General features: G+C 41.6%; 1 protein-coding gene across 4 annotated transcripts in view; it reads right to left on the reverse strand.

The window, feature by feature from the left end:
* Positions 1-2,344: 2,344 nt before the first annotated feature.
* DNAAF1 (dynein axonemal assembly factor 1) overlaps positions 2,345-14,454 on the reverse strand; it is a 33,618-nt gene continuing 21,508 nt past the window's right edge. For all 4 annotated transcript variants that reach the window (XM_030582160.1, XM_030582159.1, XM_030582157.1 and 1 more), the window contains 6 exons: positions 13,411-13,625; positions 11,829-12,083; positions 11,037-11,146; positions 6,417-6,485; positions 3,396-3,777; positions 2,345-3,054 (listed from right to left, as the gene is read on the reverse strand). In XM_030582160.1, coding sequence (XP_030438020.1) covers positions 2,954-3,054; positions 3,396-3,777; positions 6,417-6,485; positions 11,037-11,146; positions 11,829-12,083; positions 13,411-13,625 — 1,132 coding nt within the window. In that variant the 3' untranslated portion in view covers positions 2,345-2,953. The remainder of the gene's footprint in view (positions 3,055-3,395; positions 3,778-6,416; positions 6,486-11,036; positions 11,147-11,828; positions 12,084-13,410; positions 13,626-14,454) is intronic.

Raw genomic sequence — 14,454 nt, forward strand, 5'->3', positions numbered from 1 at the left:
GGCCTATGCTATACAGGGTGGTCAGACTAGATGATCATAATGGTCCCTTTCTGGCCTTGCAATCTATGAAAACCTGGCCATTTGCTCTCCTTTGCTGTTGTTTCATGGCACATACAGGAGTTGTGCCTCCTAGGCCTTCTCTCTTGAGGCTTCCACTGCATGCCCCATGACTAAACATCTGTCTAACGTGAGGGTGCCTTCCTGGAGCAGCCACTCGTGTGTGGTGGTCCCAAGTTCTGCAAACAATCCTGTCTCAAATTAAGGAGTCTGTCAAGTCCCCAAATATTGCATGTAACAACCAGTGTGCATAAGGCAGTAACATAGGGGTTTATCCCCTCCGCTTCAGATTGGTATCTAGTGAAAAACCTGTGTCACTCCAGTTTCATTCTGCTTTGGGGAGCAAAAGGTATCCAGGGCTCCTAGAATTACTGTGATACCTGAGGCAGTGGTGCAGACTGCTCTGACTTCCTCCCCAATAAGGTAACATAGCAGTTTTACTTTCCAATGTCGTCATGTTCCTGAAGTGTTAGGTCAGTGTACACCTCGAATGCCTCCTGGCACCAGGTACCTTGCTGGGCTAGGTGTGTGTGTCTGGAAAAATCCAGGACTACTGGGAGTTCAGCCAAGGTGATACTGGTCCTGTGAGGATCCAGCCATTAGAGACACCAGGAGTGGGCAGAAGGAGTCATGAGGGGTGCAGTGGCACCCAGGTCATACAAGGGAACTACACAAGTGGGATAGTGACCCAAAGGAACAGGAGACACTTATGAGCCAGCAGACAAGACCCAGAGAGCCTACAGAGCTCATAACAGAATGGAAAGACAAAGAACCATCCAGAGGCTAACCCCACAGGGAAAAGACTCCACAGAAAGCTAGTTTGCTAGATTTCAAATGATTGCACATGTCCATCCCACTTCAGGCAACTCACAAGCAATATGGTAAAGAGGAAGGTTTCGGAGGCTGAAGAAGAACTGCAACACAATTTCCAAATCTAGCCGCATCAGTCCTTGATGCTTGAGAACTAGCATAATAACTAGTGCAAGTATGTACCAATGAACAGGTTGCAGCCTTGCAAATACCCGATTTAGGAATTTGTGTGACCAGGTACACACCCTCTACCGGCCACAGGTCGTGAGATGGAACTGAGAGAAGGTCAGGGAGGCCCCTCCCCTTTATACCACCAGCTCAGAAGCACAAGGAAGTGGGGAATTCATGGATGCTCCAATGGCTACCATTATGAGGAAAAACTAGCCAGCTTGGGTGAACTGGAAGTGCACACACACCTGAAGTGGATGGGACATGTGCAAAAACTGAAAGATGTGGGAATGCTTTTCACAGGGTGGTATGTGGAGGGATTGGATGGAGTTTCTAGCAATCTATCCCTCTCCCTCTTTTTTAATTTCTTACTATAGGATTTCTAGGTGCCCTGCCACCTCCACTCATGAGAGGAACTTAGCTGTTTCTGATTAGCTGGGTATAGTGCTTCACATCCTGCGCTTCACCAGATTGGGATTTTCAAGGGAACCACCTTATGCAGGAATTCAATGTGTGTGGTGAGGTACACAGGAAGTGTAAAGGAGTGAAAAGGAATTTAACCACATAGATTTTGGAGGCCATGAGCTAAGTGAATCCATGAAATTGTTTCCACTGGTGGTTCTCCCAAACTTCCCCTCTACAGTGGCACAAAGGAAGCAAAGCACTAGAGTGAACCCCTTGCATAAATTCCTGCAATCCTGTCCTATTGTTCAGCAGTACTGAATGAGGAGGGGCCAGAGCTCAGAGTCTCAGCTGAGCCCACACTTAATTTTGGCACAAGGCTGCTACTACAGGGTAAAAGAGAAGCCTAGAACAGAAGAAATGGTTCCCCTCGGTACAGCTTTCTTCTGGCCTCCAACATAATAGCAGAAACTTCAGGCCTGTTGTTGCTGACTGACTTGTTATTTCCCTAAAAGATTTGTGGAGCTAGTCCCAGAATTTGGGCAGTTTAGAGAGAGACTACCAACAACAACATTGTGTGCTCTCTTCATCTCAGATGTCCCTAGCAGGTAAATATTTTAATCTATTTTAATTTTTTTTAAATGAACTGAAAAGTCTTAATTCTCAGGGCTGAGACTTGTTCTATGTATAAAAGTGTGATGTGGGGGTGCATCTTCATCACAGTTCTTTGATAAGTTAGGTTCAAGAGGCCCTAACTCTGTGTGCAAAAACGTCCACCCATAATTTGCATGCAGGAACACAGTATTTCTGTACACTTTCTGCATATAATTATGAATATTAGAGCTTTACAGTCTTAGCATACCTTACTAAGAAGCAAACTAACTTTATTTTCAGTGAGCATGTTTGGTAAGTATTTGCTGGAATATACATACATGGAAATTGTACAAATTAACAATGCAGCACTTTAATAACAGGATTTTCTTTAGACCGAACAAAAATAAATGTGACACAGTAGATTAAAACTACAGCAATAAATGAAACATTTAACGTCCCTATTTTTTGAAAGAAATAACTTCTCAAAAGAAACTTGAACTCAACCTTTAAACATTACTGACCTGATTTTTAAAGGTACTGAATGCTCACAAGTGATTGACTGCAATGAGTGCTATAGGTGCTCAGCACCTTTGAAAATCAGACCATAAAGCACTTGGTACCGGTGGGTAAGCTGGCAGTTAGTCCCTCTCTTCTGCATAGCAGTGTGGTTCAGTTTTGTGTGGCATCATTCACAGAAATACTTGACTTTAATGTAGTGCAGCTGAGGGCTGTACTGTTATGTTGGCCATGACTGGCTGACTTTGTGATAGAACACAAAGTTCCTATATTAAGGCAGTCATTTGATGAATGACATCACACGAAGTGTATTTTCAGGTGTTTTACTGAGGGACCCACAGTAGGAGTAACCACAAATAGTGGGCCAGATGGTGTATTCCATATTTGGTCCATTTTTGTTCATCACTTAATCTAACCCATACTCGATGTCCTCGTTATCTTGTGGTTTATGAGGGGATCCTCCATTTTCTGCCAGGCACTGCACCATTTTGTCCTCAATGCTATTCTCTGTTAAAGCGTGAAGACAAGTGAAATTGTGATTAATTATCTTTATTACTGGAAAAAGAAACAAATTCCAATTATTGAAACCTACTATGAACATTTGCATGAAAATAGTCACAGAAAAATACTCGGTCTCAACCTACTGAGATCCCAATAGGGTACAACAAACTAGGGGGAAGAGAGCACTCAGAGATTTCCTCAGTCCCTTCTTCCCCCCAATCCTAACTAGCTAAGGTCACTGACAATGGGTGAATAAACTCCTTCTTTCAAAATACAGCCACCATCTCCCATGTCCCCCCTTGTTTACCTGCTTTCTCCCTCCCTTTTAAATTCAGTTATAATCTTACCAGGGCAGGAGGCTTTGATGTGACTGCCTTTGTTGTCCAGTTCCTCTAGGGTTAGGTCATCCACTTTATTGTAGGCTGCTGATGTCAGTATCTCATCTATTGGTTCAGCAATAATCTCTTGTATCAATGGTTTCAAAGGTTTGGCTTGTTTAACTTTGATCTCTAAGTCTCTCTCTGGACTCCAAGGCTCTGCTAAACCTTCTACAAGAAGTCTTGTGGTTTCCCTTTGACTGTCTTCAGGTACCTTACATATATTTGAAAAGATGGCTGTTGGGATCTCTTCTGTTACTGAGTTCCCACATAAGGTTTTGTTTTCCTCTGAAGCAGAGTCCTTGACATCACTCACTTCAGAAATGATTTCAATCTTTGGATGACATGCTTGCTATAAAGGTAGACAACATAATTGAAAATAATCTGTTACTACTGAAGTAGCTACTAAGGGATGGGCTATTACAATTCAAAGGCAAACTTCTGCTCTTAGATCCATGAGACGAGAGTTTTAATACCCTGTTTCGCCATGCAACATCCACTTCATACAGAGATCAAGGAAAGCAGAAATATAGGGTTGCCTGGTGGAAAAGAGCTGAATTTTCCCCAATCAGTTATCAGACATCAGTCTTAATTGGCATGTCATAAACTATTTACAGTTCAGGAGGCACACTTGATTAAGCAGTTTTCAATGTTGGAGGATCTACAGCCTATAAAACTTTCTAGATGCCACTAACTAAAATGATCAGAAATTATTCATATATTTGAAGTGTTTTTTTGGTTTGTTTTTTGTTTTTAAAGAATATAAATTTCTAATGTATGCTAGGAGTCAGTCACCAAATTGAAGTACCAATAAATTATGTCTTTCAGATTTTTTAATTAAAACAATCAAAACAAATCAAAACTGTATAAATGGCAAAGCAGTTGAGGTTATTTGTGCCTGTCCCACTTATGGAGTGGGACTTCTTCGGCCCTGTGCTTTTTTTCAGCCTTAGGGGAAAGGTTCTCATGCAGTATTTCTGGCTGTCTTGTCAGGCTCTCTTGCCTGTCTCCAGTGGTTCTGATTGGCCCATTCCTGGGCCACAGGGAAGTTGGCTGGCTCGCTGATCCCAGCTCCACAAGGATTCAGCCTGCTGTAAGTCAGGTCATTTGCATCAAAGCTCAGCAGTCACACGATATCAGGGGGCGGAGATGACATGGAACAAGACCAGGGTACACTTGGGGCTTCAGGTAGAGCAGCAGCACAGGATCTCCATTGGGACTTTTGATCAGAGCTAGGATACTGCGGCAGCCCCAGGGTAACCCTGTGGTGCCTTCCTGGAAGTGCTTTCCATTGGGGTTCGTGTTTGAATGACAGCCTTTGTCTTGCACTTGGCTTCAGCTCTGGTGGAGTCAGAGTGCTGGTTGGCTTCCCCTAATCCCGGGACAAGTGAGGGAGGGTGGACAAACTGAGAGTGGTCCTGGTAGGGACCCTCCATTAGCACCTATGAGTGAGTTACAGTGTACTGTGGGAGGCAGGTGCCCAAGGATCTCTGCAGCTCCTGATTCTCCTCCTCTTCCCCTGGAGGGACAGGTGATGTGGGGTCAATACAGTGCAGTGGGGGGCCCTGATGGAGCCATTTACTTATTCCAGTCCCACATACAAGAATGGGGGTAGTTTGGGCTGAGAACCGCAGTTTTGATGTCTATGGATGGAGGGTTATTAAGCTAAATACAAACTGGGCATCCTTTCTATGGATGTTTATTCTTTGCAGGAGGGAAAATTCTGGGGAGTGGGCTTATTCCCAGGGGTCCATGTAAAGAAGGAAGGGATGAGGCCAGCATGGAAAATTACACATGGGACTAGTTACGGTATAAGGCTGCTATCTTGCGTGTTTTTCTCCCTATTTGATTTTCTGTCAGCTGTTAACCTCAATGACTATGCATAAATGATTGTGTCTCACTCCCCAGCACTGCCTGAACAAATGTGTACTGAGTCATTCTGATTATTTTCACAAGGTGGCACTATTCTAACAGATTAAAATGCAGGGCAAGCTGACCAAATAGTAGATTTGGTCAAGTATTTGCATACAGTATATCAGAACAAATTATTGAGCACTAGAGCATTCCCAAATAAATTGTTTCTATGTTTCCGGATTGATGTCCAGAGGAGAAGAAAAAACCACATGGATTTTTCTGTTGTAGGCGAATCAAAGGTCCTTTTAATATTGCATAAAGTAGACTCCTGCCTCATGTGAAGGGGGACTAAAAATTCTGGAAAGTTTCTGAAGGTGCTTCTATTGTTGCCATCCCTGGGTACGTGTGACTGAAGAATGGGGAGGTGACTAGCGATAAGAAATATTTTCTTAGGTAGCTTTCCAATTTTAATGTATCTAGTTATACAGTGTATCCAATTAAGCCAATATTAATAGCTTCTATATAACACCAGGACAGAAAATACCATATTGTATCATTTATATGTAATTCTATAAAAAGTGACATTCACCTGGGACTTGACAGCTGCCACTATGCTGCACATTTTGCTCATTTGGAATCTCATTGGCAACTGTAGGTTTAAAGCTAACTGCAGGCTCCTACCAACAGACCAGAATAAGACTATATCTTATGGCTGTTCGCAGCATTGGGCCTACGAAATCCAACTGAGAACTTCTTATTTTATTGGGTAGAGGGCAGTTTGTCAATCAAACCAGATCATTACGGTAAATGTGTATCATTCTTTTACATTTTATAAGTGAAAATGAAATACAATACACTCTTAAGAGGTCCATCTTATTTAGGTTTCACATTACTATCCTTTTATTGTTACAGTGTGATAATGTGGCAATTCAAATTGAAAGGTAACATGCAACTCATCGTTTTAATGTATAGAGAATGTGCTGGTAAATTTTGCCAATCACATTTTATAAATTAAATAACTATTTCACCTCTCAAACAGAAATGCACCATTTGTACTTTATTGTACATATTATAATGTATTAGTAAATGTGAGTAGAAGAGCACCAGCCTGATAAGAATAATTAGCAAGAAGCTCACCTTTTGGATTGAGTTTTCCTCTACTGGTGAGAATTCACTAGCATCCACATCTTCTAAATCAGGCAGTTCCTGAAGAAGATCACAAAATAGCTTATCAACCGTATAGGCAATTTCTAACTCCTAAAAAGCAAAACCCCATTTGAAACCTGAGCTCTGAAGCAAAACTTTTAAAACTGACACTGTAATTAGAACTCTCCACAATTGTGTTCACCCCTCCAGAATGGCAGCCTTGCCTTTCAAATGCGTGCCTAGTATGGAATAGAATATCTGCCTCCAAAATCAGGCTAGCAGTAGTCTTAGAGTGCCCAGTCCACTCTACTACCATGCAGGAGGAAAGAAGGAGAAAAGGATAGGACAGCTCTAAAAAGATAGTGAAGACAAAGAAGCAGTGTTCACTCCTGCATCTCAGCCCACAGAAACTCATCTACATGCCCACTGTCAGGCAGGGCGATCTCTGGGGCATAGGCTGATTTGGCGGTGTCCAGGGAACATCTGCACTGCATATGTGCTGCTCAAACCCAAGAGACTTCTAGATAGAAATGTTAATGCTGCTTCCTATTCCACTCCCCCTTTGTGGTCATCTGCAACTACAGTGGGGGGATGTAATAGCAGCATAGCTTCTGGGTAAGCTCTATGAGGAATGGAAGGCAGGTGAGAGTGAGGGAAGTGTAGCTTCTTGCAAAAGACTCACCCAATCCCATAATGCTTTTACTATGAAATTATTGCTTATATGAATGACTGACCTACATTTCTGCACACAAACACTGCCATTATATAAGATCATTTTTGGAGTGCTACAAATATTTTCAACTCTGAATTTTTTTTTGAAAAATGTAATGGAAGGAGATTACATAACCCTGTGCTCCCTAAAGATGCTGGTTACTCATTAGCTGCCCATTAGCTAATACTGATTAGTCACTTGTTCTTTTATTGCAGTACTATGCAGGGGTGAAAGTGGGCTGGTACGATGTTCTGGTAAGAAGTGGCCGCTGGTACTGGCCCGTACGCAGCCAACGTTAAAGCACAGTGGCACCCAGGTCAGACAAGGGTATTACACAAGAGGGATAAGTGACCCAAAGGAATTTACAAGCCAGCAGACAAGAGAAGTAACAGAATGGAGAGACAAAGAACCAGTTTCCCCAGGCCCTTTTAAATCACTGCCAGAGCCCCGGCACGGGCCAAGCAACACGGATGGGCTGGCTGGGGGAGACTGAACCCCAGCTCTGCTCCTTCCACCTGAAGCTCTGCCCCTTCTGGGGGCCCGGCTCCGGGCCCACGTACCGGTAAGTCCTCTGTGCTACTTTCACTCCTGGTACTATGTAAATGTGAATTTGTTCAAGTGTAATGTCAGAGCATTTTTCTTTTCTGCTGTTGCATACAATATGCAATACTCATTTTTGCCTCAGCCCCCTGTATCTTGACACTCCTCTGTACCCTGCTCAGCTAAATTCAGAAAGCAGAAGTTAATGGAAAGGTCTTTAATATGTATATCTATGACTCAGCAACGTGAACAAGTAATATAAATTATACATGCGAGTGTTCTCAAACGATTTACCATCCAGCCCTTCTTTTATCAAAGGAAATAAACTAAGAGAGGAGAGAGCCAACACAGTAATAGGAAATGGATGTCAGTTCCCCTCGCATAGCGGTCAGGAAAGGGTAAGTGGAGTCTCCATCTGAGTACTCAGGGAGAGGCATGCATTTTTAAGTACATTAAAGGTTGACTCTTCAACCTCACATTATCTCACACGCATTGGCAGAGTAGTAGAGGGGAGTTTAAAAATCCAAAGACTGACCAAAAAACTTGATTTGATTTTTTTTAATCTCATGATTTTTGGGTCCAACTCATGATTTTTGATCTCTTGAGGTTGGCAATACTGAAGCAATAGCACGCACAGCTTAATTTTTAAAAATGAAGGGGGTTGCTGCTGGAGCTTCTAGGCTCCCACACTCACTGCTTTTCCTGCTCATTACTGGTTGATAAAATTATGTGGAACTGCTGCAGGATAAAGGGATCTGCTGGCTGGCATTGGCACAGCTCCTTTCCAAAGGGTTCCCTCTATCCTTCCTATTTAAGTCATCTCTAAGTACCTCTGTAAACACCATGGCAGGAGTGCTGGGTATTGTACTGTTGGTAAAGCTTCTCTCCACTGGTCTCATCACTGTCCTTCCTATTGAAGTCACTATTGAGTGCAGTAGCACGAGTACTGGATGTTGCTACCAGAATGTGTCTGTACTGTTGAGCAATTCTGAAAACAGCTTCAGAACAGATTACCGTAGGGCACTGGCATTTGTTAGCATTTTATCTCGGCCTTGTTTCTTTGTCTGTATAGCTCAGAGATGAATGTCTCTTAGGAGTCAAAAGGAAACTCATGCAACAAGACATTGTTATACTCTTTTTTTAGGAGGAAGATATAGTACCTATTTCTATTTTCCATGCATCACTGAGCTCTTTTAAACACATCTTTCTCAATATGAATGAAACAAATGAATGAGAATGGTATTGAATACTTTTTAACCAAATATTAGTGCAAGTGCAAAGGGGCTTGATCTGGGGCCAGGTAGCCCCATGAAAAGAAATCCTTCATAGCTAGGGCCAGGGGCGGCTCTAGGCATTTTGCTGCCTCAAGCACGGCAGGCAGGCTGCCTTCGGCGGCTTTCCTGCAGAGGGTTTGCTAGTCCGTCGAAGCCACGGGACCAGCGGACCCTCTGAAGGCAAGCCGCCAAAGGCAGACTCCTTGCCGCCCTCGTGACGACCGGCAAAGCGCATCTAGTGGCTTGCCACCCCAAGCACGCGCTTGGCATGCTGGTGCCTGGAGCCACCCCTGGCTAGGGCCCTACCAAGTTCATGGTTCATTTTGGTCAATTTCACGGTCACGAGATTTAAAAAATGATAAATTTCATTATTATAGCTATTTAAATCTGAAATTTCACTGTGGTGTAATTGTAGGGGTCCTGACTCAAAAAGAAGTTGGGGGGGGGGTTGCAAGGTTATTGTAGGGGGCGTTGCAGAACTGCTACCCTTACTTCTATGCTGCAGCTGGTGGAGGCACTGCCTTCGGAGATGGACAGCTAGAGAGCAGCAGCGGCTTCTGGCTGGGAGCCCAGCCCTGAAGGCAGAACCACTGCCAGCTGCAGCGCAGAAGTAAGGATGGCATGGTATAGTATTGCCACCCTTACTTCTGTGCTGCTGCTGGTGTGGCACTGCCTTCAGAGCTGGGCACCTGGCCAACAGCCACTGCTTTCTGGCTGCCCAGCTCTGATGTCAGTGTAGAAGTAAGGGTGGCAATACCATGACCCCCCTAAAATAACCTTGTGACCCCCCTGCAACTCCCTTTTGGGTCAGGACCATCAAAAACACACAAAAGACCAGATTTCATGGGGGGAGACCAGATTTCACAGTTCATGATGTTTTTCATGGCCATGAATTTGGTAGGGCCCAACTCAGAGCCAAGGTGATTTTCCCAGAAAGGGTGCACACAATACTGAGATTGCTTTTAAGCCAGTTTTTGAGTGTCTTCAAAATCTGCACTCTAAACTGATACCATACAAATTGCAGATTAAGGGCTTGATCCAGCAAATATTCACAGCTAGACAAAGAATAAAGTAACCAGTGGGAGTACATTGTAGCAAGCATTCCACTAAGGCAAAAAGGGTCGTCCCCCCCCCCACCGCCCATAGGGAAAGAGAAACTAAAAGACAATTAAAAGATACATTGCTAATAAAACACAAATCACTGCATCCTGATTCTAAATAAGAGAATAGAGAGAGTACTTTGAAAAATAATAATTTTAGAATTCTGGGTTTGTCAGTAGGGGCAGAAGCTGCATCCCTTAAAGTTTAAATATGATTTTTTTTTCTTTTTTGGTTACTTTAGATTCTCTATATAGAGAGATTTTTTTCCAGTGGGATTACTCATATCCTTAAAGTTAAACAAGTACATAACTATAATTATCTACATACTCAGGGCCCAAACAACAGAAAAGGGTATTAGATTGGTAATCTTTAATTATATATACTGGCTAATGTATATTTCTTTATTTTATTTAAATATAACTATTGTTGAAAGATTAACTATTGCTGTAGACTCAAATAATATGTATACAAAATGACTGGATGGCTATTTATTCCTCATAATTTTTTGTTCAGTAGTTTATATTTTTCATTGTACATTAGATTTGGGTTTTGGCTAACTCTTGGATATATTTTTTTCCCAATGAGAATAATTATATTGTAATTGAGATCTTTTTAAAATTGAAAACTTTTTCTTTTTTTTCATAAAACGAAAGTAGATTTCCGAGTTCTAAAGAGTTTGACTTTAGAACTACTGTGTGCAACGGAGCAGACGAGATGTGGAAGATGTGTCAAGAAATTTACCCAGGGAACTTCAGAAACCCTCTCCAGATGCCATGTAGTTCCTAGGCAGGAGATGTTGCATTGTCCTTCATATTTTTTCAAGGGAATTTTTGTTGGCAGTGGAAAGTTCCTACAAAACCTAGGCCACACGCAATTGTTTAGCCAGTATATAAGAGGAGTGAATTTGTGGGTAACAGATGTGATCAAAATTTGGATCCCTCAAAATACAAAACAAATGATTACATACTCAGCCCTAATACATACATCAATGAAAAGCTTCTCTGGTATCTCCAGTTTAATTTGCTCTGTTTCTGCAGACTCATCCAGTTCAGTAACCAGGGCACCTTCAGTAGCCATATTCCCTACTAGAATTGCTAAGGAATAAGGAAAAATATTTAGTCAGTTATTTGTCTTTTAAGTCCCTAATTGAGGTCTGTCTCCCTTCTGATATTCAGAGCTATCACTGATCTCAATTCATCTTATCTCCAGTCTCTTGCCTTGTCTACAGTAAGGAAATTTGGATTTTTCTGCATTTATGAAACTCACTGTGTTAGAAAATATAAGGGTATGTCTAACTTGCAGAATTAGGTCCAAAGTACACGAGAAATTTTTTAAGATTAGGAAAGTGTTATTAGACGCAACATGACAAATCTTTTCATTCATTATAGATTTCCAAAGTTTTGTACCCAATCCAGCTGTATCTCCCCTTTCTGTCTTTACATCATAAAAGTGAACACCTTTGAATTATATAAGTTGATTTTTGCATTTTGAAAGAAAGAAATTGAAATGTAGGTCAACATAATTGTTTCACTTATAAAGACACCAAAGCATCAGCCCCCGCCCCTTTTAAACTTTATTGGTGTTTAATGCCGTGTTACCCAAAACTCCATTTTCCTCAGTTACATGCTGTGGAAAGATGCTAAGCCAAATTCCTCATTCTTACATCCCAGGCAACTCCAATGAATTCAATCAAGTCAATGGGGATGTATATCAGCAAAAAGTTTGGCTCATCATCTGTTTCTCTTTTCACTTCTGTGTGGCTCTTTACAACATTACCTTCTTCATTAGTACTGAAATTTGGGCATTTGGGAGAATTAGCTTCTTGCCCATCCTTCTGAATGTTACAGGTAACATTAGTATGCAGGCTATCCAGCTCTTCTTTATTTGATGTTTCAGCTAAAACTTCATCATGGGCCTCCATGCTTTCATTTACAAATTTCTTAATCTGAGTTTCTGTCTCTTCAGAAGCATTTGAAATCCCTGAAGTATTGTTAGTTACATCGCTGCTGTAACTTGTGGGTGGAACCTCTCCTAAAGCAGTAGGAAAGTCAATAAAAGTAAAGCAGTAGAGCAAGTTCTTGCAGGGTAAGAGTATTCAGCCTGTAATATATGGTCTTCACCCTTAGCTCTCAAACACACACCAAAAAGCTCTTTTGTATTTGGTCTGTCATTTAGGAATCAATAAACCTTAGGTGGCTATAGACATGTTGTGCAAGTGGTTTGCCCATCTGTCAGTGCCCAGTCAAAAGACCTGATCCAGGAAAAGCATTTAAGCAAATGCTTCACTTTAAGTATTTGAATTTAAGCCAATGGTTTCAAAAGGATTACTTATGTACCTGAAATTAAGTACATGGTTCAGCATTTTTCTGGATAAGAACCAAAGACGGAGTTCCTTACATAAATTCCACAACTCTCTGAGATCTCATCTATTTGTTGCAAAACTGCCTCTAATCTCTAAAATTTAATCAGTGGGTAGATCCCTGAAAATATGCTTTGTAGTCAAACACTCTGGCTACATTTGGCTTGTGGGCAGTGTTTTGGCCGTCTTCCAACCTATTTACTGTTACCCGAAGTCTCAGCTGGGAAGTTTTACTATTCATATACTGGTTATGTTAAGTAATGTGGAAGGAGAGATGACAGAAAGTGAAGTGAGTTGTTAAAATCATCCACACACAGCTTGCATAATAGTGACTGCTGATTAGTTACAGGCTCCAGTCCTGACTGGCAATTAATATAGTAGAGAATGATAGCTGAGACATGGCCAGAAAACTGTCTGGTTTTTTTTAAAGATTCTTTTTACCTTAATGTATTTAGGAACCTTTGGGAATATTGATTTATTTTAAAATATCAATATATGGGGGAAATAACTGCTTGATTCCTTCTAAAATCACTTTCTATGCAGTGTTGTTGTAGCCGTGTCATTCCCAGGATATTAGAGATACTAGGTGGGTGTTGGTACTCTCTGAGTGCCTTTCCCAGACATGTGTAACTCAAAAGCTTATCTCTCTCACCAACTGGAGCTAGTCCAGTAAAAGATATTACCTAATCCACCTTGTCTTTCTACATCAGTGTAAGATATCATCTTTATTATTGCATCATCAGGGCTGCAATAAATCCTCTAAGCTATAGTCAACTTGTCAAATTCTGTTCTCATTTTCTACAGACATATATTGTTGTAACTCCACTGAAGTCAGTAGAATTACTCTGGATGTACACTCTTGAAAATAAGAAGAGAATTTTGTGCACTGATCATTGCTTGATAAAAAGTAATGTCAAAGTAAGGTAATATTAGGCAGTTAGAACTTCAATTAGATTTAAAGCAGAGAGAAACAGGAGCTTTATCCAGCTTATCACAAACCTTCCTGGGCCTCTGTTGTGCCTCTATTTTCACACACTCTAAGTATATCTCTTTCTTCCTTTTCCCTTTGTCTTTTCTTCTCTTCAGCTTTTCGCTTGATCGCTGTTAGTGCATCAATGCTGTCTTGGATCTTCTTTCTCTCTCTGGTCTCCCATTTTTCCCTTTCACTCTTCTCTGCTTCACACCCACCCATGGCCCAGGCTTCTGCACAGGCTCTAATGACAATAGACAAGACCACTGTAACATAGTTTTGTAAATACTAGTGGCACAGTGTGTTCATGAGGAAAGGGAGCCTTCAAATGTCTATTTGCAAGGGAAGAAAAGTTACTGAACAGATGAGCATCAGAAAAAATGCTTCCCTGAGCAGCAAGGACTGCTATGTAAGGTACAGATATTTTGTAGGTGAAACAGAACAGATAAGGAGCACAAGTTTGTAAAGGCTACTGAGTACAACAACAGAGTTTGCATCTTTTGTAGGTAAAATTTTTTAAAAATCCCAAATTCTGATCTTTATGCCATCTGTGCTACCACTCTGACATCATGAGCAGAGTTTGGGCTACTGATTAAGGAGAAAGGCAATCGTGTATAAGAATATACCACATTCTGAGGAAGATATTGTGTTTCCTTATATTAAGAATTTAGAATGCAGAGCTCTTAACTGTAAGATACTAGTGTACACAAGGCCACCTATCCCCACTTATAACCTATGGTCATAAGAACACAAGACTGGCCACACTGGATCAGATCAAGTGTCCATCTAGCCCTGTATCCTGTCTTCCAACAGTGGCAAATGTCAGGTGCTTCAGAGGGAATGAACAGAACAGGCAATCAAAGAGTGATCCATCCCCTGTCTTCCACTCCCAGCTGTTAGCAAACAGAGGCTAGGGACACTCAGAGCATGGGGTTACATCCCTGACCATCGTGGCTAATAGCCTATCCTCCATGAACTCATCTAGTTCTTTTTTCAACCCTGTTATAGTTTTGGCCTTCACAACATCCCCTGGCAATGAGTTCCACAGGTTGACTGCATTGTATGAAGTACTT

The sequence above is a fragment of the Gopherus evgoodei genome, chromosome 12 (genome assembly GCF_007399415.2).
Source record: "Gopherus evgoodei ecotype Sinaloan lineage chromosome 12, rGopEvg1_v1.p, whole genome shotgun sequence".
Classification (NCBI taxonomy): domain Eukaryota; kingdom Metazoa; phylum Chordata; order Testudines; family Testudinidae; genus Gopherus; species Gopherus evgoodei.